At 35.9% G+C, this 24,852-nt stretch overlaps 1 protein-coding gene across 1 annotated transcript in view; it reads left to right on the forward strand.

Moving 5' to 3' along the window:
• Positions 1-22,173, forward strand: part of LOC120542440 (vesicular glutamate transporter 1) — a 162,146-nt gene extending 139,973 nt beyond the window's left edge. The window contains exons 8-12 of the mRNA XM_039774923.1: positions 6,813-6,962; positions 7,104-7,236; positions 9,472-9,582; positions 11,603-11,730; positions 12,553-22,173. Of these exons, the coding sequence (XP_039630857.1) occupies positions 6,813-6,962; positions 7,104-7,236; positions 9,472-9,582; positions 11,603-11,730; positions 12,553-12,903 (873 nt within the window). The 3' untranslated portion in view covers positions 12,904-22,173. The remainder of the gene's footprint in view (positions 1-6,812; positions 6,963-7,103; positions 7,237-9,471; positions 9,583-11,602; positions 11,731-12,552) is intronic.
• Positions 22,174-24,852: the final 2,679 nt, after the last annotated feature.

Consider the following 24,852-nt stretch of genomic DNA (forward strand, 5'->3'; position numbering starts at 1 on the left):
TTTCATGAAGTGAAACCCATGTTTAATAACGTGCTTTAACTCCTATCATCATGAAAATTACATCACGTATACATCTCAGTATTTTAGTTATTCAGAGAGCTGTAATATCACGAATGTAATGGATTCTGTGTCCAGTTGGAGGAAGAGAGCTGGTTTAAGAAGCAAGTAGTGATTCACACACATAGAGCACATAGAAGATCAAATACAAAACAAAGCATTTAAAGTGCTACTTTAATTACGATGTGATTTGAGAAACTGGTTAATTAAACGATAAGATAAAGTTTATGATGTTCTACTTTAATGACAAAATAAACTACGTGATTAAAGTGGAAATTTCGAGATTGAAGTTGACATTTCGTGCTTTTTCCCCACTGTGCCTTTTTTCTCTGTACCCTAATAAGCTTTCATATGATACTCAGACAGTGGGCTACAACTCGGCTTTTCACGGCAACTTTGATATGTGACTTCTTTTTTATTTCCGGCACTGTGCGATTTTGTGAATGTGAGCTTTCAAGTTTCTCCAACACACTAAGTCACTCGATCAACTTCCTTTTGTTGATTATACCACGGTTTATTTGAACAAATAGTATGTTTTTCCTTTGCCTCCACTTGGTATTTGCTGAAATTCTTATATTTTCCCCCATGCTTTTCCCAATGTCTTTTCACAGAAGGCTGCACTTAAGGGCGATTTATATTGATTTGCATATTCAAAGAGGCGTAATTCTGGGAGGAGTTGGGGCGTTACATAAAGCGCGTGCACGAGCGTTAGTTTTCACGCTGATCGGGATTTATGTAGCAGAAGAACGTGGAAGTTGGAGTACGCACAGATTCCTGCATCTGGATTTTTCTGTGCGTAAGCACATTTCGGCTTTCATGCTTACGCCATGTTATAATCCGAATTCTACGCACGGCGTTATACATGAATTTGCATTAATTTAGCTGATGAGTGATTTAAAATCAATTATTTTTTTTTACCACTGACAGGTTATGTCACTTATTTTCACAGAGTTAATTATTAATGAGAATAGGACCCAAATATTGTGTTATATGATCCAGTGTCTTAACCATTAGGCCACGCCATCTTCCAACTGGGAGGTCAGTATACTGGAATTCTCCTACTTATAGTTAATTTGTCAATTGTACTGAAATTATTACAATAGTGTAGTAAAACCCAAAGTATTTCACTGTCTCAGCTAAAAATAGAATTACTATAAAAAAGTTTAATAATAGTTAAGGTGACTTAAATAAAAACAAATAGAGTGCATTTATAAATCATAAGTTTGCCTTAACTTTGTAGCTGTTTTACTAACTAGTAACTTACTTGTTAATTCTCAAGCAGCCAATAATGATATCTCGAAGAAATATCAGCCATATATATTACTCCAATTAAGTAATTTTTTAGCTTAATGTACTTTTTTAAGCGACAGGTTCACATACAGTGTAAAAACAACTTAGAATATTTAAGTACTTTAACAATTCTATCTGAAATGCATTAGATAAATAACAAAAAAATGTCTTAACAATCATCCTTTGCTAAACTATATAACTATATAAACTATATACTATATCATGGCTTACTGCTGTCACACACGTGTACATGGGAGGCAGCTAAAGGGCTTGAGTAAGGGAAGTTCCGAAGCATGCCAGGATGTGGCAGAGTGCACTGACTCTTTTTCTCCCTTCCCTGTAGACCATTCATGGGAGATCCCACCTGGCTCTCTTGACATCACTTCCGGGACCGAGCCTATGGAAAAAGACCTTGCCGGCCCTGGCCCCTGTGATGTCACATCCAGACTCAAACCAATGGCTGAAGACCATGAGCCCGATCCCTATGATATCACTTCCTGTCTTCCCCTTTAAAAACCTACCCCTTTTCCCTAGTCTCTCAGTTCTGTTTTGGACTCGGTTTTGTGCACATCAGTGCTGTATTCATTTGATCAACTTTGCAGCCAGGAACTCAATTATACGGGTGTCTGCCCCAAACCTTTTTCATGACTCATATGTCTCATTATTGTGACACTACCTATGATACCATTATGACCATGTTATATGTGACAGTTGCATGTAATAGTAGTATTGGCAATAGTACTGTCACATGCACAGAGTACAATGAAATTTGTAATTGTATTCACCATGTGCCCACTTTCTAGCAACATCTGAAACAAGAATGCATTAAAATACAGAACTTAATTTCATTTAATAGAAAATACAAAACATGTTACTTGAAATATTCTTTACTCTTTTTCCTATGCTCCAATTACCTTAAATCATGCTGCATAAAATAGTTCTGACATTTATGTGACTGAACCACTATAAGAGGCTCAGTCATTGGTGTACTTTGTTTTAAAGAAATGCAGCTTTAATTATACTATGTACATTTCAATATTTCAAACTGCATTTTGTTATGAAGTGTGTGCAATTCATTGAAATGTACATGTGTTTCAGTATGGAATGCATGGATTAAAATATGCATGAAGTTATAGCACACGATGTATATGTTTCAGTGCACAGTGTATTCACATCATTATTATATAAACATTAAAAAATGTATATCCTAAACTGGCTCTCCTTCATCCTCATTATGTTAATGTATATACAGTACCTTGAAAGCTTTATTAAAATTTTAGTGGATGTACAGAATCTCTCTAATGTCTTCAAAAAGTCTGGGTTTGATCATTCATTTATTTAAAGTATTGTCTGAATATTATAGCAATTAAAATGATAGACTGTGCAAAAAAAAAAAAACTGGTACTTCTCTTGCGAAGAAAATTGTAGTTTGGTTCCAGTTTTGTTTCTGATTTTAGCATAATCCCTTTAACTTCACCATCAATCTCTTGTCTAATTGTGCTTTGACATTAGCTATAACTGACCTCTCTCCTAAATAGCCCCCTAAATTTCTGCTACCAAATAAAAAAATACATCATTTTATATGTTAATATCCAGGTAGTTACTGTATATAACAAAGAATAACTAAAGAACGGAAAAAAAACAAATGAACAAAACTTTTTTCTTAATAGAACAATTTCTGGCACTCAAAAAAATGTGGCATTATTTCACAACATATTGAGCTGTTTCATAAATGTATGGCATTATTTTGCATAAATGATTACGTAATTTCACAAAAGTATTTAATTATATTGCATTATTTCACAAAGATACTGCACTGCTTTATGCTTTATTCATCAAGGGACACTTGCTGTGTGAGAGATTATGCAGACACATTGCTTTAAATTAAATTACACAAAGTGAACAAAAGTTAAATACACATTTCATTTAAATCATTTTAGTGCACAAGTTTCAACATAGGCAGTGTGGTAGCATGTCTGCATCACTGTAGCAGGGTCTGCATATTCTTCTTATGTATTAGTCGATTGACTATGTGACGGTGTGGGTCAGCCCATGCTACCGGGTCCCAGCTGGAGTCTTCAGAACCCACCACCGGCGATAACGTTTCTGAGGGATAAGGTGAGCAACCACACAAAGCATGGGGAAGGTGTAACAGTACTCAGTACTTTTATTAAGTGCAGTGCAAAATTCAATAAATAAATAATCCAATAAAAACTGAGCTGTGGAGGTTAAAATTAAAAATAAATAAATCCATTAAAAATGAGGATATAAAGCATGTGGCAGAAAACTGTTCTTTTCTAAAAGACAGATGTATCTTTCTTAAAATTGACATCTCCTCTGCAACAGAGGAGTTGCCCTGCCGACAGGCACAGCCAACTTTCCATGGGTCCGGATCCCTGCCATTCCATGGCCAAAGTAAGGCTCCCTATCGAAATCCAGGCTAGGGTCCCCAAAGGCCATGGCGCTCACATTGGGGCTCTCAGTCCAAGCCTCATTGATCACCACTGCCTTTCCAGTCTTCTTACAGCACCTCCCCCCCTTGTGTACACACATTTCGGCTTGGTTTTACAAACTGTTCCAGTGCTACTGTTCCTGTGTGGTTTCCCTTTCTTTCTTAGATTCATATCCATGATGCAGGCTTTATCACATACGCTGAAATTAACCACATATCGGTTACAAATTTAAGGTACCTGACTGTAATCAACCTGTAACAATATAATGGTTCACAGAATGGCCAAGCTATTCCAAACACCATAGCTGCTTTAGCATTGTTACTCTCAGTGCACCACTCAGAGTATTTTAACTCATTGTATCTGATTGTAGCTAATTGGAAAACTCTATGACAGGTTACGTAAAGAGTGCAGAGGATTATCAGCATATAGCTTCCAGCCCTGGAGGACATTTATAGCATACACCGCCTCAGGGAAACCAGCAGCATGTGCATGGATTCCACTCAGTCACACACACAGTCTATTTGAACTTCTCCCATCTGGCAAACACTGCATGGACCTCAAAGCCCAGAAACAATATCATCCCAAGGGCTATCAACACATTCAGTCAGTCCATCAAGTGCTCCCAGTAGAACTGTTTGTAATTATAACTACAATTTCCTCACTATAAACTTGCACAACTGTAATATTGCACACCCTGAGCCACTTCATGAACCATTTACACTTATCTGCTCTATATGTACATGTATATTTTACTTGTGCTTTCATATTGTATATTTTTCAAATTTTTGGCATTGAATTCCATGTTCTGTTAGCCGATATGAACTTGGAAAGGTCGCCAGTAGAGAGAGACCTTAAGCGGTAATGCCACTCCTACCTCATTGAATTACTGAAGGAGATGCAGCAAAAACTTCCAAACAAACATTAAGCAGTTGGAATCGTTAGCTGATCTCAGACCATCTGAAAGAAAGAAAAAAACAACCTTGTCTCAACTCTCATTCTTGCCATTATATCATGGCAAATGCAACCTGGGAACACTTAAAATACAGTGGAACAATCTTAGCTTTGTTTCCTGGCCAAACACGAATGATTTGGATATCAAGCAATTCTGGATAAATGTCGTCAATCATATGGACTCAGATGGTAACTTTAATTTCTGTGAAATAGGCCAGTTTGCCCTGTCACTCCTATCTCTTCCATTTAGCAACACTGCTGTGGATAGAACATTTACTGAGATGAATCTTACGAAAACGAAACTCCAGAATAGAAAGCAATAAGAACTGTTTGAAGCAATTCTGAACATTCATTTCCAGACATAATTTCTGTTGCATTGGGTTTGTGCCATCAGCATCAATGCTATCATGCTTTACATCTGACATCTACGCTTCATCTATGGAAGACAGTGACAGTGATGAACTTGATGCTTTAAATTTCTCCTAGTTGATAATATTCTAAAACATATATCCTTTTCTATTATGCCACTGAAGTATTTCTTGTTAGCAGTGAACACTGTCATACAACCAGACATAAAGTGATGTGTTTCACCTTGAATACCATGAATAATTCATTTCATTATCTTCCTGTTTGTTCTGCATACGCTATGTTTCTTTATTTATACCTTCCTTTTAGTGTGGTCCTTATTTTCTGCCATTTGCATTAGCTTTGACATGGTTCATGCATGTCGCTATGCTGCACTGAATGTCATGTTGTGTCACTAGCTGTGACTGATATTATAGTTAAGGAAACAAGTTTATGCAGTTTGCATGTAGAATATGGAATGTTTTTGCAATGATCTTCAAATACAAAACACTGCAGTAGGGAAAAAATGATGAGTTTTGTTTATATTTCTGTTATATTGTTCAATTTGTTAAGTTTTATTGAGCTAGTTTTGGTACTTTTGGGCTACTTTTTGGCCTAAGCTTGGTGAGAAAATGCAGACCCTCTGGCAACGCTGATGCTCAGCCGGAGTGGCCCATTTCAATTGCTCCGAGTGTCCGCAACACACCCCTCTCCAGGGACACGCCTTCTCTCTCGAACCCGCTCATTCCTGCATCTGCCCTGTTCTCTTTCTTTAATGTTCTTGCGTGCATGTCTGATCCCTTGCACTCCCATTTTATTTGGTTGGAAGCAGTTGCTGGATCCAGGCAAACTAAACAGATGCTATATTTCTGTGTTACTGGATTATAAAGATGTTTATTCCTACCATTCAAAAAAATGTATATTTAATTGTTTTGAAAAATTGCTGTGTAATATCCTTTGTTATTAAAATCCTATAAGGCCCTGAGGTTTTGCTAGTCTTCAGTTCATTTTGTGACTGAATCACACGCACGTGCCAGCAAGGCAACACACGGACGGCTGACCGCCTCACACCAACCCAGATTCGAGCCGTCTTCTTGGCAGATTGCTTGCACCTGCTCCACTCCCCAGCGCAAGTGCATCCAATTATTTGTTTATTTAAAATTTTCTGAGCCGCGGACCAGCTATACCACTGGTTTGTTGGTATCAGTGAGCCTGAGTAACTTTGGATGATACCTGTTTTAATACCGAATATTAGAAATGTGTCAGAAATACTTCATAATTATAAAAATGTATTTAATCCTTCATGCGCTGTGAAGTAACCTGAGGCCCTGAGTATGAACATTTGCTGCAGTATAGCCAGATCACACAGTTTCAAAATATCTATAGCAAATAACAAGATTAAAACTAAACAATCCCCTGATTGCCACTCCGGACAAAATAAAACATATACTATATTTCTATGTTACTAGATTATAAAGATGTCTATTTCCACCATTCAAAAGTATATACATTTCATTATTTTGAAAAAGTACTGTGTAATATCCTTTGTTATTAAAATCCAATAAGGCCCAGAGGTGTTGGTAGTGCATTTTGTCACTGAAGTGCCTCCAAATCTTCTAAATCTTGCTTTTACCTCTGCCTAGAGCATTTCATTAATCTCTTCTTTTGTAAATATTTGAATTAAAAATCTTTTCTTTCTTTCTTTCCTTCTTTCAGAAATTCAAAACACCATGGCGCAAGTTCTTTACATCAATGCCAGTCTATGCAATCATCGTTGCCAATTTTTGCAGAAGCTGGACTTTCTACCTCCTGCTTATTAGCCAGCCCGCCTACTTTGAGGAAGTCTTTGGATTTGAAATCAGCAAGGTGCTATTCTCATAACTAGTTCACTTTCCTCTGTGCTTTCACCAAAGTATCTAAATTTGTTTCAGTACCCTATGCTTTGTTAATTTTGTCACTTGGTTTTCATTCTTTGGTCAACTGTCTGCATTTTGTCTTCTTTGATAGGTTGGCTTGCTTTCTGCATTGCCTCATCTTGTCATGACAATTATTGTTCCAATTGGGGGGCAGCTTGCAGACTTTCTTCGGAGCCGACAACTTATGTCCACCACAAATGTCCGTAAGATGATGAATTGTGGGGGTAAGTAAGCCAGATCCCATAAACTGCTCCTTTGTTAAGGACAACAAAAGCATCCATCTCAATTAGCCTAACAGTTTTAATTTTCTTCAGAATGTCTTTTTTCATTCACATACACACAAAAGGAGCTTAACCATGCAACCAAAAGCTATAAAGTGATCTTCTTTGAAAATACATTTTATCTGTTAGTGATAATGCATAACTGCAATGCAATCACTAAAACAACAGAAGAACAGCCTTTTCCTTCACTCCAATACAATTTTCTATAGGATTTGCTGTCATTAACATAGAACCTTGCTCTAGAGACCATTAGTCAAACACTATAATATCAATGCAGAACAATAAGGACAATAAACCAATAGGTTTAGGGAACAATATGAAATATTGTATGGAATTCAGCAGTGATCAATCGTAAATGTTATTTTGTGCTGGTGGGTATTTGAAATCACCTTTTATTCATGCTTACTATGAAAGGATCTGTATATAATCAAAATTACTACCTAATAATTATAATGAGAAAGAAGGTGAGTTGTATTGAGTTTGTGTTTGCATCGGCTTCTTCCAGGTGTTTTAGATTCCTTTCACAGCCTAAAGGCTTTCTATCATGTACTGTACATGTGGTGCATCACAGTAGATTGATGTCCTTTCCAGTGCAGGATTTTTAACCTCATTCCTGTTTCTTAAGGGAATGGTCGGGGATCCCCACAAGTGAGAAATATTGTTATTAGTATAGGGTGGTCCAGATCTAATTATGCAATTAAGAAAAGGAGAACACATTACACCTGCTGTTAGACTGACAACCATCTCCCCGCAGGGCAGGTGCTGCCATCTATTGGCAACAAAAATATTTTTTTGTGAATTCTCTATGTAATAAACGTAATAAATTATAGTGTAATGAAAATTGCATAATTAGATCTGGACCACCCTATAGTAGTAATAACACAGTGGCATAATGGTTAGGGCTGCTATCTAAAATTTCCAACATCTGGGGTTCAAATCTCACACCCATTCTTTGGCTGTGTTCAGTTTATACATTTTCTCCATTTATTTTTCTCTAGATACTCATTCTCAAAGTCATGTGTGTAAAGTTAATTGGAATTTCCCAACTTCCCCCATACACAGCCCTGCATAAGGTTGGAACCCTGTCCAGGATTGGTTCCTTCCTTGAACTTGATGAAAGAAAATTAGACTTTGACCCCCACACAACCTTTAATTAGATTGAAAGATTTTAAAATGTTATGTTGTTGTTATAATAATAACAATATCTGCAATAAAGCAATATCTCCAGTACAATAACATTGGTAATTATCAGAACTCTGCCAAACTTATATTCATGAAAATTAAACTTTGGTGTGAAACCTCTATCCTCTCTACATTATAACAATCATTTAAAACATCTTGCTGTTTCACCAGAACAACTTATTACAAGATTTAAATATAAGAGACAATTTCCTCATGTTCAAATGATTTAAAATATTCTAACTAAGCTGCATGGCAATGATATTCTTTTCAAACCATGTCTCTAGGGTAAATTTAGTTAAAGTTACACCTCTTTATTAGCTGCCAGGAAGTCTCCCCTTTTAATGTCCCCATTTTTACTTCACACATTTATTCCATGATAAAATGAAAAACATAAAATTAAGCCATTTCTTAAGACCCAGACTGAAAATTTAACCAAGTATGCTACCAAATCACTAGTTATAGAGATTTTTAATTTGTCTTGTCTAAAATATAAATGCATGTTTTCTGTAAATTGAATTTGTTTGTAACTGAAATAATTTATCATACATTTTAGAGAAACTTATAACATTTATTGAACCATCTTCACTGTCTATGTTAATGAGTATCCTCTCCTGTTTGATGAAAGAGATGAACCATTTAACGAAACAATAACAAAAATGACATCACAAGAAACATGATGGACCCAATTCAGAATCGCACTGGAGAACAACACAGATCTGAAATGTACAGTACATTAAAATACACATCTGAGCTGAGATTTAAGAAAGATAGCACCAAATAATTATTTAGCTAGAAACAGGAATAAAGTATTAGTATATGGGTTCAAGGGGCCTAACTAACTGTATATTTGTCCCAGTTATATTTCTTTCATTGGTTTACATCTTTATGTACAGTTAGGATAGGCTAAGATAGAGACTATAATCAAAATACAGTATGATCTTCTCTTCTTCTCTTTCTTCTTTGTATTTTGCTTGAAATGATGGTTCTGCTTTGTAGGTTTTGGAATGGAAGCCACTCTTTTGCTTGTAGTTGGATTTTCTCACACCAAGGGTGTTGCCATCTCATTCTTAGTCCTTGCTGTTGGTTTCAGTGGATTTGCAATATCAGGTAATATTGAAAATTCTGTGGTTGTGTGTTGAGGCCTGTGTTTATATGCAACATGTTCATGTAGACAATGTATAGTACTTTCTACTGGTGCTTACTGTGAAAGGAGCTAAACAAAATATAAATCAATTAGTTCATCGATGCAGGATGAGTTACATCTATCACATCAGGTGATTAGAAATGAATCCCAGTACTGCAGTGTAATATGTTGTCAATTACAATTCAAACAGTAAAGCATGATTTTGATACATATAGTATGATTAGCCAGTTTTCATTTCAATTTGAACTTTACATTAGTAAAACGTTAATTTAAATCCACCTGACATTCTGGCTATTTTATTTTCCTGATATTAGAGCAGATTTATTTTACCCTCTTAAGGTTGGGGTGTTTTGAAATCATTGTGTAATTTCTTTTTTCTTTGGGGTGACCCTATTGGGCTTGGCAAACCCAAGGAATTTCTAGGATCTTCCTGAACCACTTCAAGACTTATCTTGAAAAAAAGAGAGCAGAACATATTTTAAGGCATCTGGAGTTCTCAGTCCAATCCCCAGTATTTTCCACTGTGTTCAGGAAGCTGGAAGGACACACCTTCCTGACAATCTCTGACCCTAAGATGAATCCCAAGACAAAGTGTTTGTTTCTGTGAAAGCTTCTCTTATGGAACTTGACTATAGGGCAGCTTGTTACTGAGGAATTGGACATCTAATTCTGCGCCATTCATTTTACTAATGCATGATATACACCATGCCTCCACCACTGCTTATTCGCAGCTGCATATGTGCAACTGAGGTACATCACAGTATGAACTCCATTTACTCTACACTTTGGGGCTACACCTCACATTCCCATCTCAAGCACATCTGGGAGCAGTATAAAGGGGTTGAAAAATACCACAACAAAGACAAAGCCAAATATACAGTTGGTCTTTAAAGAAGTCATCTTCCTCATTAATTTTGTAGTGGGTGTTATGAAAACCATGGAAGGATTTTGATGTTTATTAAATTATTGGGAGTGTGATTAAAATTAAACATAGTAGACTAGATAGTCAAAGGCATTAGATTGAAGCACAATTGACAAAATGACAAAGGTCAGATCCAGAAAAATAATTTAAATTATGTACTTATAACAAAACACTATGCAAAAGTCATATTAAAAAAACATTGCAAAATTCATATTCTAACTTGTTTTATTTGCACCTTACTAGCTTTAGAAAGTATCATTGTTCATCTTTGTTTAAGAAGATCTTATCCACACTTGGATAACTAAGGCATGCGTGCCACCAACTTAAATAGACAAAGAGTGATGACACAGTGTGTCACATAGACTCTCACATGGGCAACTCCAATTAGGAGAGAGACCAACTTTGATTGAGTATCCAGAGCCAATTATGGTTATAGAGGTGAGTCTAATGATACCTTGCTGCTACTTCTCAAATTTCTGAAAAAGTTCCAGCTCATTCCCTAGCAGAAAGGTGTGGTTCTGCATTCCAAGATGCAGTTTACTTTGACAAAATCTAGTATGCCTAGATCACTCACAACTTGTCTATTACCCAGTTGACACTTCTCCCAATGTTCACACTTTGCTTTGTAGCTGGAGAGCCTAAAATGTGGGCCCATACAGATTGTTAAAGATGAATCTGAACACTCTACATGCATCAGCTCTTAGTCCCTTGGTAGTCACCTACAAACACCACCTCTATGCCCACCTTCAGGAATGGGTACTGGTATCAGTACTCCAGGTAGGATTTCATACATTTATTTTAGCCTACCACGAGAGATACATTTTTGGGCTGTTGTTTGTCATATCTGTCCCTTTAGACCAATTTGCAATGGGCAAACCTATATGGAGCTCCAAGAAAAATTTAGTTTCCCAAGTCCTTCTAGCATGCCAAGGTCCCAATTTCGAAGGATGTCACTCATTTCAAATAAGATAAATGGGTGTAAACTGCTTCTTAGAAGACCAAACTCATTACAGACACGTAGGAATATATTGTGAAGACTCTGACTTTCTCTGCACTTACAGGTTTCAATGTGAATCACCTGGACATTGCTCCTCGTTATGCCAGCATCCTGATGGGCATTTCTAATGGTGTGGGTACACTCTCTGGCATGGTATGTCCACTTATAGTGGGTGCAATGACTAAACACAAGGTAAGTCAGTATAGTTTATTGCTTAGGCTGCATTCCGGGTATGTATTTGTACCCAAATGTGATTTACATTTTAGAATGGACAATTCATAGTTAACTGCATTGTCATTCAAATTTAATTACATCTTATCTTTAGCAGTGTGGTCCTATGTGTAATTACAGTGGTCTGAATTTCCACTCAAACTCATCATCTCAGAAGACTCTACATTGCAATGCAAATTCCTTCACATACATTTTATAGATTACTGATCTTAGGTTCACAGCTTTCCATACTTGTTAGTGTCCATTCTGATGACTAGTCTTATAGATTAGATCCATAACACCTGAGAATAGTCAACAATACAAAACAAACTTACCCAACCATGAGTTTAATCTGGAATGTTTTCCAAACTGACATGCAAGTGATCTGCATTGAAATCTGGACTCATAAACACTAAAGCAAGAACAATCTGCTTTAAAGTTCAAACATAGATTCCCTTGTTATTAGCTTGCCTTAAAGTTTAATCTGGCACATACCTTATATAAGAAAAATTAAATTTATACTTGGAAAAAAGGAGTAGACGTCTAGGTATTTGCTTGCTCTGCTCAAATATTGAGGGCTGACCAAAGAAGAAAGCAAACACATATGACTGCATGTGATGTCCTAAAGACTTGTGGTATCAACACTAAAACTATGTATGTATCCCAGACAACCTACTATGATTCTTTAAAATGAATGAGGATATTACAAACTCTTCATCTCTAGGGGACAGTCATTTTGAGTGCCCACTCTTATTGCAAGTCTAAGGTTGATGAAACTAAGTTTTGTTTTGATATTCTTTTTAGACACGTGAAGAGTGGCAATACGTCTTCCTCATAGCATCTCTGGTCCATTATGGTGGGGTGATTTTCTATGGGCTCTTTGCCTCTGGAGAAAAGCAACCTTGGGCTGAACCAGAGGAAATGAGTGATGAGAAGTGTGGCTTCATCCATGAAGATGAACTGGCTGAGGAGACAGAAGAATATCATAGCACCACTCTTGCTTCTGGGGGTGGATATGGGGCCACCAGCACTCATGCACCCCTCTCCAATAATGGAGGTTGGGCCACAGACTGGGACAAAAAAGAAGAATTTATCCAGGATCCTGGGAGAGATCCATACATGTATGGCAGTCCTGAGGACAGAGATTTATCCTGAGCACAGAGCAATAATGTAGTCTGCTAGCTACCAACAAGTAGAGCCATTCAAGAACTGTTACTTCTATCTGCTGATTGTTTTCTTTTATTAAATAAAACCATACCTGCTGGACTTTGCCCAACTGTTAAGGGTGGAGCACACTGTTACTAGGTTGTGTTTGCCCAACTTTTGAGTTGAATGCTCAGCACTGCAGGGTAGCAACACCAGCAAAAAACAGTTCCAGTGAATCTGGAATTAACCAAATTGTCTCACATCCCTGCAGATTGTCACACAGTAACATATAATTCTGCAAGGTCTGTGGTTACATGTGCTTCACACTCCTCTAATTTATTGAGCTGTCATGGTTTTATTTTAAAAGCAAATGCACTGATATGATAGGCTGTGCTGAAGAAGTAACAGTTGCTAACTATTCTTTTGTCACCTTGATGATGTTCTGCATTGTTCTGGAAGCAAGACAGACAGAAATGGCTTTTAGATGGAGTTTACTTGGCTTGATGTTGCATTCATCTGTATTGGTGAAACTGTCATTTGATCTAGGCTCCTCTTTCTTTGCCCCTCAAACTTTTTTTAGTTATATGTGTATTGCAATCACATTCTGGTTCATATGGATCATTAATATTCTGACAACACCACCCTAAACCATTGGATAATGAGGCAGAGGGGACTGTCCTTTTCCATATTAATGTAGATTGGTCCTTACTAAATTTGGTCATCTCTCAGGTCTAGGTACATCAGCAGTTACAGGTGAGGATGAGGTTTCCAGTTTATTATACACTCAGCTAATAAAATACTTTGACACATCTTCCTGTTTCTCCATCTCCATGTCAATCTGTTGGGCTGTTTTGGGGCTAATGGTCTAAATCAATGCAAAATGAGACAGGCTGCTTAGTTTGTTGTAATGTTTCACATATCTCAATGTGAATTTAAGATGGAAGGGTTGACCCCTGTCATATATCTCCATGTTAGGGTTCTTCCTTCTCATGGACCAGGAGTCCATATCAGGTCAGATGGCCATAGTAGACCATATTGGTCTGGATTGGGATGCTTCATTAGTCTCATGTTTATCCATGTCAATTTAGGTGTGATTGTTGTCTTAGGCAGTTGCAGGTGCTAGGGACTACATTTGTAAATGAATTATATTTAACTTTCTTGTGCAAAAATATATAACCTTGTTTATTATTAGTGTGCAGCATAAAAACATTTTAAGTAAGTACCAGCATTCAAATCCATCTATAGGTAAATAAACATTTCATATTCCCAAAAAACATTTTGATTTATAATTGTAGGGTTATCCAGAAAGAGTCCTTTTATTTTTATTAATCTTCTAGTGAATTGGATTATTACTGTTGCTAAGAAATATCACAATTAACTTATATCAATGAGCAGCAAATAAGTAATGACCATGGAAGAACGTGTTTAGCTTGAAATATAATGAATGCAGCTTCTATGAGAGAGAAAACATTTTTCCATAAATTTAAATTTTTTTGTAAATAATTTGTGAACAGGAGGGAATGAAAGATAAGCCAATATTACCTTATTACTTTCCAAGGGAGACTATTCCAAATCTTTGTGCTGCCTTAAAACATAAAAATAAAAAAACAAAACATTGGGTTCCATGCCATAATAGTACATGCACAAGCCCTGCCCACCCTGGGTTTCTGTTTTGTTCCAATGAATTTTTGTAGATTAGCCTGGGACTTCCCAGCCCTCCATAATGCAAACACTCCCAGGCATCATAAATGTATTACTCCATGTGAACAAGTCTGAAATGCAAGCAGAACAGGTCATGTTTTGGGAAACCTTCCAAGCCACCATGTGTTTTCTTTAACAACTTAGTAAATGTGTATTGCAAGTGAGCACCACTTGGGAAATTCTGCTATTTTTCCTTAGTACTCTTCTTTCTCTCTCACTTTCTCTCTGTCTCTCTAATTTGAGGTGTCTGTCCTTCCAGCCTGAATCATTAGACTGCTAGTAAATGTTCATTTATGGGAGGACATCTGCTTAATCAAGGGCAGGATTCAGGCATGTCAAACTTCAATCAAGAAGTTCTATCTCAAATTTAGTTACCATAAGAGTGGAACAGTGATCACACTCAGGATACTTACTAATGACGAATTACATTCAATTATCATATGCATTGACAAACACAACATTAACAAAATGTTTGTAAGGGAAACTGTCTGCACATATACAGGATACATTTAAAGTACCTCCCTGTACTACATTTGGATGTATGGATTAACCTCAATAATCACTAATGTACCTATTCAGTTAATGTAAGGGTTGTGATGTCAGCTTTATTATTTAGCATATACCTTTGCTCAATGTATTTACAAAATCAGGACTCTAGCAATATATTAGTGCACTTGGCAGAACAGAACAAAGTGAAAAATAATTAAAATATGTATTACTAAATTATTTACTACCTGTGTGTTTTCTTTCAGAAATATCTGGAAGTATTAATTTATAATATGTATCGGAGGCAAACACTGAGAATGAGATACCACTGTTGCCATTTTGAATAATACAGGAGCAACGGAATTTCTAGCAAAGCATTCCAGTCTTTCATTTACAAAGGAAACTGCCAGAGCATGATCTTCCTGTTGTAATCAATATGTTTTGAGCATTGACTTTATTTGTCTTGTTTTTTTTATTCATTCTGAAACTTAACCACTGTTTATTTATTTCAAGAATATGTATCATAACAAATGAAACACATTATGTGGTTATAGTAATTAGAGTCTGACACGCCCTGACAGACATTGCTAAAGAGCACACATTTTTTCTCTATTATTTCTCTAAATTAACCATCAAATACAGCAATGTATTTACAGAACTCTGAAACAAAACTTGACCGAATCATCAGATGCCAAACTAAGAATACATCTTAAATCCCTTCCAAGTTACCATTTACTAAACTTTATTTAAGAGCATGAGAATGAAGGACTCATAAAACAGGCAGAAATACAGAGCTCCAGGTCTGCTACAATATATAGATATGCTATTTTTTACCTTTAATAAAATCAGTTATGTAATAGGACAACAAAAGAAAAGTTTCAGGAAAAACAAAACTAAAAGATGTAAAGAAGTCATACATTTGATCCCATATATCACAAAAACTAAAATACCCACCCTCACCCACAACAGAAAGCTAAATGGTAATTAAAATGGGGGATCACTGTGTTATACCAACCTCCTTTTAATTAAAATCATAGGAGTTTAATAGAAACACTAATGGGAGGTCAGCAAAACTATTTTAGAATAACATTAATGAAGATTCTAAAGAAGCTGTGCACTGTTTACACACAAGGAAAATCTGATTTTTTTTTTGAGTTTCAGATAATATAAAATATAATTTTCCATTGAGTTATGGAGGGTGCATTCGGATTCTTCAAACTGAGCAGAATTAGTTGACTCATAAAGAATACAGTGAAGGAAATAATAGTCAGTTTATTACCAGATAGCCAAAGCTAATTTGAAATCACTTACAAAAACTGCTGTAAGAGGATTTGTGATGATCATATGTCCTATCTTATATATGAGAAAAAATCTTCTCCCAAAAGGGCTTTCATTTTGGACAGTTCAAGCCCAATCAATATACTAATTTGTAGCTGATATGTCCCAGGGCTAAAATGAACCTGAAAAGGTCAAAATCTAAAGCATGAGTCTTGTGCAGGAGAATATTGATGAAAATGAAGATGAACAATGAGAACTGGCAAAGGGAGAATAGCGACAGGTGCCCATAACTTTTACGTTATCTCTAATACCTTTTTAATTAAGAAGAAGTTATGTTATAGAAGGAGAAGTTTCAAAACATTCAGCTATTAAGATTGGAAATAGAATTATTCCTAGATTGGCATGGAGATGGTTTACCAGCTCTTTTGTATAGCTAACCCTCACTCTTTTCATTCAGTTTTTTTGCAGCATAGCTTGAATACAGCCCAGTGAGGTGCCTTTTCAGAAAGAATTAATAGTACAGTTTTTACTTTCTACCATCATTATTGCCAATCCATATACCATAGACATGCTCAAGCAAAGCCATTAATTTTACCTGCTCTAAATCAGTCCAGCATTAGTGAGTGAGAGTATGAGCAACAGTGTACCCTATGATGGAATAGTATCCAATACGGGGATGATTCCTGTCTTGCAAGTAAATATTCAGTCTAACTATGACCTCATATCGAGCTAAGTGTGTGAAATATGAATGGATGGCACAACATCTGTTTGGAAAAAATGATGTGCATTATTGTATTTATAAAATATTTAATTTGAAGAATCAGTGTAAGGATGACTATAATCTAATGTTACATTTATATTGAACTGGAGGTGCAGAGAGATAAATATACAAGTATGATATTTGTAGACTAGAATCACATTTTGTCTCCTTTTTACTCTAGTACTATGCCTAATCTTTCAAAAGAGACCCTTTTTGTCTTCACACAAGTGCATATAAAATTGAAAAGTGAGGACCTGACAGACATTGACTTTGAAAAAGTACAACGTAAAAGACTAATGCAAATGAAATCAGACAAATAGGTATGATTATTAAATACTTAGATGCAGTATATTCACAATGAGATTTTTTGAGTTTCAAAAAGAATTACACCACATAATCAACCTTTAAAACTGATAAATACACAAATTAAACCTAATAAATTGTATAATTATATAATAAGTGTAGCTGAATCTTTGTATGAATGTAATCTATTGAACCAGTTTATTAGCAGATTTGTGTCCAATATGAAGTGTTCAGCCCTGAAGTGTTTTCAGCTGCTTTGTACGGAGCTTAGTGGTGATTATAATGAAAGTTACTACATGTTGTAAAGAATTTAAGTGGTCACTTGTTTGTGACCCATTACACTAAAGGTCGCTTCATACAAATAAATATTAGTCAGTTATTTAAATACTTTGTGAACATGATCACCATTATAGTTGCTATATAAAATAATTGAAGGATTGTTTGATTAAAAATAAAAGAAACTAATAATCTAGACCATCACTCATCCATTATTTGAACCTACTTTATCCAGTACAGTGTGGCTGGGCATCAGAGCCCATCTTTTACAACAGACAATCAGGATGATATAAATATGATGTTAAAGTAAATGTTCATACTTTTGACTTCTTCACATTCATTAATCAATGACAGTTGTGACAGCTGTAGTAAATCTACAGCTCGACCAGCTAGGTTCTCTATCTATCCTCCTGACCCTCCTGAAAACTTCAGAAATGTTCCAAGGACTATCAAAATATATAATCCATTCAAGCCTGATATGTCCCTGACTTTTCTGCCACTGACAGGCATTGATGGCACGCATCCAAAACATCAAAATCAGCTCTACTTTACCTGGAGGAGAGAAGTTCCTATTCCAGTGTCCTCCCATAATGCTGAGCTCTTCACGTATCACAGCTAACTTGATTAGAAACTTCTTTATGGCCATTTTTAGTCATGATTTAGTTCTACTTTTGTCATTAATTAGAACCCATAACTCTAGGTGAGGATGGGAATGTTGACTGACTGGCAAAGCTATGTATAACAATGTATGTGTACAAAATTCTCACTGTTGCACCAATTTTTTATCAAATTTACAATTACTTTTAATCTGTAAAAAAGACCCCAGTGTACAAGTATTGATCTACCTGGGAAAGCTGTTCATCTCTTATATTCAATAAACAAAATACTATTTTCAAGGAGAAAACCATGACCTCAGATATGAAGGTGATTATTGTTAATCCAACATGATGGGATGCAGCTGCAATCCAGTCGAAAAGGACAGTCCTTTGGTTCTCAAACTGAGTGCTCTCCAAGTGACAGCTGCACTTTGAAATCTTGTCCAGAAGAAAACACAAGCGACATCCTTGGCAGAGGCCCGCATTCCTATTAAATTAATTTGACTTAATGGTAAGTGTGTGAACACAACTCTGAAAATACCACAGCCAAAAGACACACAGCAATGGCACCAGAATCTTACAGTTTGAGATTTAAGAACCAGCATGGTAGGAGGTCATAAGTTTTTCCCAGGCCCACAAAGCACGTGTAAACTGGATTGGCAAACTAAAATTTCCTTTTAGATATTTGTACAAAAATAAATACTTGGGCTACTGTTAAACTGCTGAGATAAAATTCACATTGCTCTTGGTGGATATGAGGTTTAGCTGGCCATGCAGTAGCTTCCCAGTGTTGCTGTGCAAGGTCATCCCTCGGCCGTTGGGTCACACTTTTTTCCCATTTTTAAAAACTGTGGAAATGCAACATTGAAAAGACCACAATACACTCCACGATATCAAATGCTTTCCTGCCAGATTTCATCCATACCTGTGTCATTTCCATTATCTAGATTTTTAATCATCATACCAATTCCAGCACTAAGAACAGCTACAGCCTCAATCAATGCATTTACATCAGATTTAAAAGTCTCTCTATGTGCTGCTCTCATCTTTCAACAATGCCCCTAATCTGAGGTTATTGTAGCTGAGACTGGTACGAGCAATGATGTGCCTATGCTTCCAAATTTGAGACCACTCTTGATTGGAAAGTGTGACACCAGAACCAATGTTGTGCACACAGGTCAGTTTGAATATATCTGACTGGTATTTTTTCAAATTCCTGCCTGAATTCAAACTGTTTTCTCCATCATACCAACGTCGCAATCCCATGACGAATGACGGTGTACCTATCCAGAGTTACTTAAGATTTTAGCAATTTTATTTTCTATTTATATAGGTATACAACGTATTTGACATGAACAAAATCAAGGAGGCATGTTGACAAGATTGTGTGCTTGAAAAATCTAAGCCTGTAGAGTGCTTTAAAATTAAATTTAAAAAAAGGAACATGTTATAATTATAAAAGTGTTTTATTAGCTACCTTTAGCTAAATGAGATGTATCCACTGCAGTCTGGAACAGAGAGAGAGACACACAAATGAGAAATCCCTGAGTTACAGCCTTCTTAAAGCCTAAAGTAACCAATGAGGCACAGTGTTTTATTTCTAATGATGGTTTTATTTAGTAAGTTATTTATGTTCTTTGTAGGGAACTGGCAGAGCCATCATGGTTTTTGTGTCTAAACAGGGTAATATGCCATTGGTCCTGAAGCAAATCCCAATTCTCTCTTTTGGTGAGTTTAGATGTAAATTACACTTCCCTAAAAGGGATTTACCCATTAAGTCTCCCATATTTAAGCATTTAAATGTGCTTCTGGAAATATAAGCCCACTTTGCTATGTACATGCTGCATATTCACTGTTCAGAGAGGTGTTATTCCAGTAAATTTTAATCTGTCCATAAATAATTCTACTTCATAACATGTGGAGTTTTAGAGGAGCTGAAGCACTGTATACAACAGCACCAGCACATCCACAACAAACCCTCACCCAAAAAGGATGCCTGCCTAGCAGAGCTATAGGAACCTTACCATAGCCACTTACACATGCAATTGCTTGGAATAGTCTGTCCATTAAAATACCAGTGGAACAAGTACTGAGTAATCTAACACTTCTCTCATACCCCATTTACACTGCCATCTCAAACATGGTCTACTATGAGGTAGGTACAACAGACTGTTCCTTTCTTGTCACAGCACTTGCACAGTAAAGATTTAAGTTCTGCCATGGCCCATCTTATTCATTGTAGTAGGTGGATCAGAATAAGCTGAAACTGGCTGAAAAAAATAACATTTGATGTATGACTAACATCAAATTTTACTATGCCACCACAAAAGCTTATACTTGCTACTGAAAAACTATAGCTCATTTTTCATTCACAAACATAATTAGCTAAAGTGTCAGAAGTCAATGCAATGCTCTGCCATTTTGGATCTAAAGCATGAAAATACTTATACACCTTTACAAACCTTTTGGGACATGTGCCAGTGTTGTATGTATGATCAAGTGCGAGCCCAACCACAGCAACGTATCTCAAATATATATAAGTTTTAATAGAAGAAAAATTGTCAATTCATCTTCTTCCCTTTTCCAATTAATGCCACTTTAGGCCTACAAGGAGTCAAATCATGCCCTGGATCAAACACAGCATATGAACCAATCCAAATATAATTCTTCATATATCTAAACACATTTTTTATTTTACCAATACTACTCACACATGTTTTATGTAGTACCATTAACAGCATTTACCACTTTACATGTATGAGTAAACTGGATTACAAGAGTAACTGGGACTATTTTGTCTTTACTGCCTTAAGTAAAGAGAACTGTGCAAAGGTATAATGTACCAAATACAGACAGTTTAAAAGAGCACATTTATTAAAATAAACAGCAACCCACATTAAACAGTCCCTCATTCCTGCCTGCCTTGGATACAATACACATTGTTACTTGATAATTCCAAAACGATGTGGAAGAGTGCAAAAGTTTGTACAAAGTTGCAATTTGCACATTGATAATATTATAAAAAATAGTAGTCACAAGATTTATATTTTATATTTTTGAAGTGAAAGGACAGTTTTGTGTAGTCAGTGAAACTTTTTTCCTCAGAATAATTTTCACAAAATGCAGAAAATGGAAGAAACTATGTTGTATGGTATGTCATGATAACAAGACAGACCAATCATTGTTCATCAACAACTGCATCAAAGTGCAATACAAGCAGAATATGTTCAAAATAGTCAATTTATTAAAATATCCATGGGTTAAAACAAAAGGAAATTATTTAAAAATTGAATAATTTATTCAAAATATAGTCTAGTAAGCACTGTATGTATAATGTGTTTGATTTTTTTTTTCAATAAAAGTAACTTAATGTGATTTGCTCTGTTTGCATATTGTAAGTGCACACATCTTGATGAATAGATCCCATTGTTGGAAAACTATTTTAGCAGAAGATTTTATTTGGCTTCAGGTGCCGGTGTAAACATGCCAAGCACTTTTCTCTTGCATTGTACAAGGATTATATCACCTGAGCTATTATCCATTTCTTTATCATCTCTCATAGGTTAGCATGTAGCAGGCTGTGTTCTGTTACTATGGAAGTCATCTCTCTGGTATTCTGTGTTACATACCATTTTTTAAATTTAATATATCATGTTTCCTTCTCCTTTTGTTAAACCTGTGTAATTATTTTATTCATGAATAAATCAATATGTAACAAAACATATGTAAATGTACATACATAAAAGGATGTATGTACACTGTTTATATGTACACATACATGGTACATCTGTGTTTACACATATGTGGAATAAAAAAACTGGGCCTGCAGTATTGGTGGGAATACAAAAGGAATAAGATAATAAAGAATTTTTTTTCAGAGCTTTCCTTCTTTTCAGGCACAGTGCCAGTACAGAGCCTGGGAAGGCTATGTCCACAATTTTCATATTGACCCACTCTGTTGTGTAACTTAGCTTATTTATTTATTTATTTTGAAATGAATGTTTGCCTATACTGCATTTGCAAATTTTAATATTTATCTTTATTGATTAAAATATCAATATCAGAAAAAATGCCAATGTCAACTTTATCACTAAAAAAAAATGTAAAATGACAACAAACACAGATAAAGAGTGGTAACCCCATTTAATTTGACAGTTTTCTTAAGTAAATCAACAGACATTTAAGTAAGAGAATGTCTTTACAGACACAAGTCCAAATAGAACAGAAGTAGGTAATTGGTTTGCCGGTTTATAAATGAAGACGGTAAAAATGAGTGGGTCCAGGAGGACGGACACTGGAGAGGACGTCTGTAATAGTAGGGCTGTCAGTCACTCAGTCTGTAGAAGGAGAAAGAGAAAGGATCAGAAAACAGTAGAGCCCTTACGTTGTTTCCCATGTACACACACAACAAGAGTAAATTTAATTGTTAAAAAGTATTTGGAAAGCATATATGTGAATGGCTATTTTACACAAGCATCTGTGTAACAAGGTTTAGAAAATTAAACCTACTTTAAAGTTTGCCAATTACAGCCATTCAAAACACATGACAGTAGCAGGAGACTATCAACTAGTAACTTACTGACCGGTTGTGTAGGTACGTCTCGTTGGAGGGAAACATGAGCAAGGCTTATTGATAAGCCTAAACAACGCCTTAACATATCTTTTAGGCTTTATTAGCAAAAGGATATTAACAGAACTAAATGTTACAGAGTATGATGTTGGCATTAAAAATTTTGACAACGTCGCAATGGTGAGTGAAAAACATGCCGCTAACTGCACTGACTTTTCTGATGGGTTTGTTGCCAGCACTACTCCTCAGTGTACTGAAAAATCTACAACCACTCAACCTCCAAATGTTGAAGGATCATCCAGGTCAGGGATTTGCCTGATATTCACAAGCCACCATCCCAACTGGTAGCATGAATTTTCCAACTTCAGTTATGGCAGGTAAAGCATGAAGTTCTGTGGCTCTTTGGCAAAACAGGCATCAATACATGGCTACAATACACAATATCAAATGATGTGATTCTGGCCTTTTGGTGATAACCTAATGGAGGACACATTCACTCATAGGTTAAATGAGTTACAGACTATACACTTTTCAGCTTGAAGATGTTAAGCAAATGTTTAAAAATTGGTCGCTGACAAACTGCCTGTGCTGGAAGACCGATATAGAAGAACAACACGAATATCCCAACCCAGTAAAATTAAAAGGTAAACCATTCTCTAAAATAACAGGAGAGTACTTCAAATCGAATGGCAAAATCTCAGCAGCATGCCATGTACATGGATCTAATTCCTCAAAACTAAGAAACTTTATTGTCTGTTTTGACCAACTACAGGCCAGACAAATGTTCCTTCTCAGACAGAAAAAGAAGATTATATTTGAAAATAACCATATTCATACGTCCCAGAATACCCCTTTATAACAGCTACTAAACGCAACGCATATTACAGTATTGAATAGAGTCTAGATATCAGATGCAGCCTCTTGTACCTTGCCAAATTAAAAGTAAATATTGGAAGTCAGTTTTACATTTTTAGCTATCTGAATGAAGCAGAAAAAGAGCTAAGCAGACTGATCCCGACATCCTTTTTAACTACAATCATGAGTCATGCTGTGTTCTGGCAAGGCAAAGTAGATTTTGTTTGCAATTTGGACCATTTGTAATGCATTTGCTGTAACTATACATTTGTGTTATCGTTTATTTACCCTTTACACTTGTCAAGTTCATTATTGGATTGGTCTACTCCCGCACTCTAAATAATAACACATACATACAGTACATAGATACACACACACTCAGACCCTAACCACAACAGTGCCCTACAAATAACACACACACAGTTGGCTAACTTTTAGCACTTAAAACTACACAAGTGCTATAAGAATAACACAACTTGCCACTCTCTCAGCACATCAAGAGACTTATTTATTATCAGCATGAACAACATACAATGTTTTAAATATATCTCAGACCTAAATATTACTTTTGGTCTCCAAGAAAATATTAAAACATACAAAGACTCAGCATCCTTGACTATAGGCTATTTATCAGCCAAGAATACCTTCTTCACGTACTGTCCCTACTATTGAGTAGCGTTCTCACTCTCAGCCTTAAAACCTCGCAGCACAGAGGTAATGGCAAAAACTTTGGCTGCTCCAGGCACTCTAAGAAATCTACCTTATTACTTCAATCACTCAAGACATTAAGACAAAGCATAGAAAGATGAAAACAAGTTACTATTTATTAATGAACTATAATAAGCAATAGAAAATAAGATCGATAGTAAAGTCTGGATAAAATAGTCTTAAATAAAAAACTTACTGAAAGGAATCAGTGATGTCAAGGATGAAAGTCCCAGGGCGGCGTTTGATTTAGCAATCAATATTCATGAAAATGTGTCTTTGTTTTATCCTCTGACGTCGCTCTTCCATCGTCGCTGTTTCTCTTCTTCTTCTGACGTTGCTTTCAAAATGAGGCATATTTATTATAAAGTTTCATGCCATGGTTTCACAACACATAAATGTTCCATGCACCTGATTGGCTGGCTGTC

Source organism: Polypterus senegalus, chromosome 13 (genome assembly GCF_016835505.1).
Source record: "Polypterus senegalus isolate Bchr_013 chromosome 13, ASM1683550v1, whole genome shotgun sequence".
In the NCBI taxonomy this organism is placed as follows: domain Eukaryota; kingdom Metazoa; phylum Chordata; class Cladistia; order Polypteriformes; family Polypteridae; genus Polypterus; species Polypterus senegalus.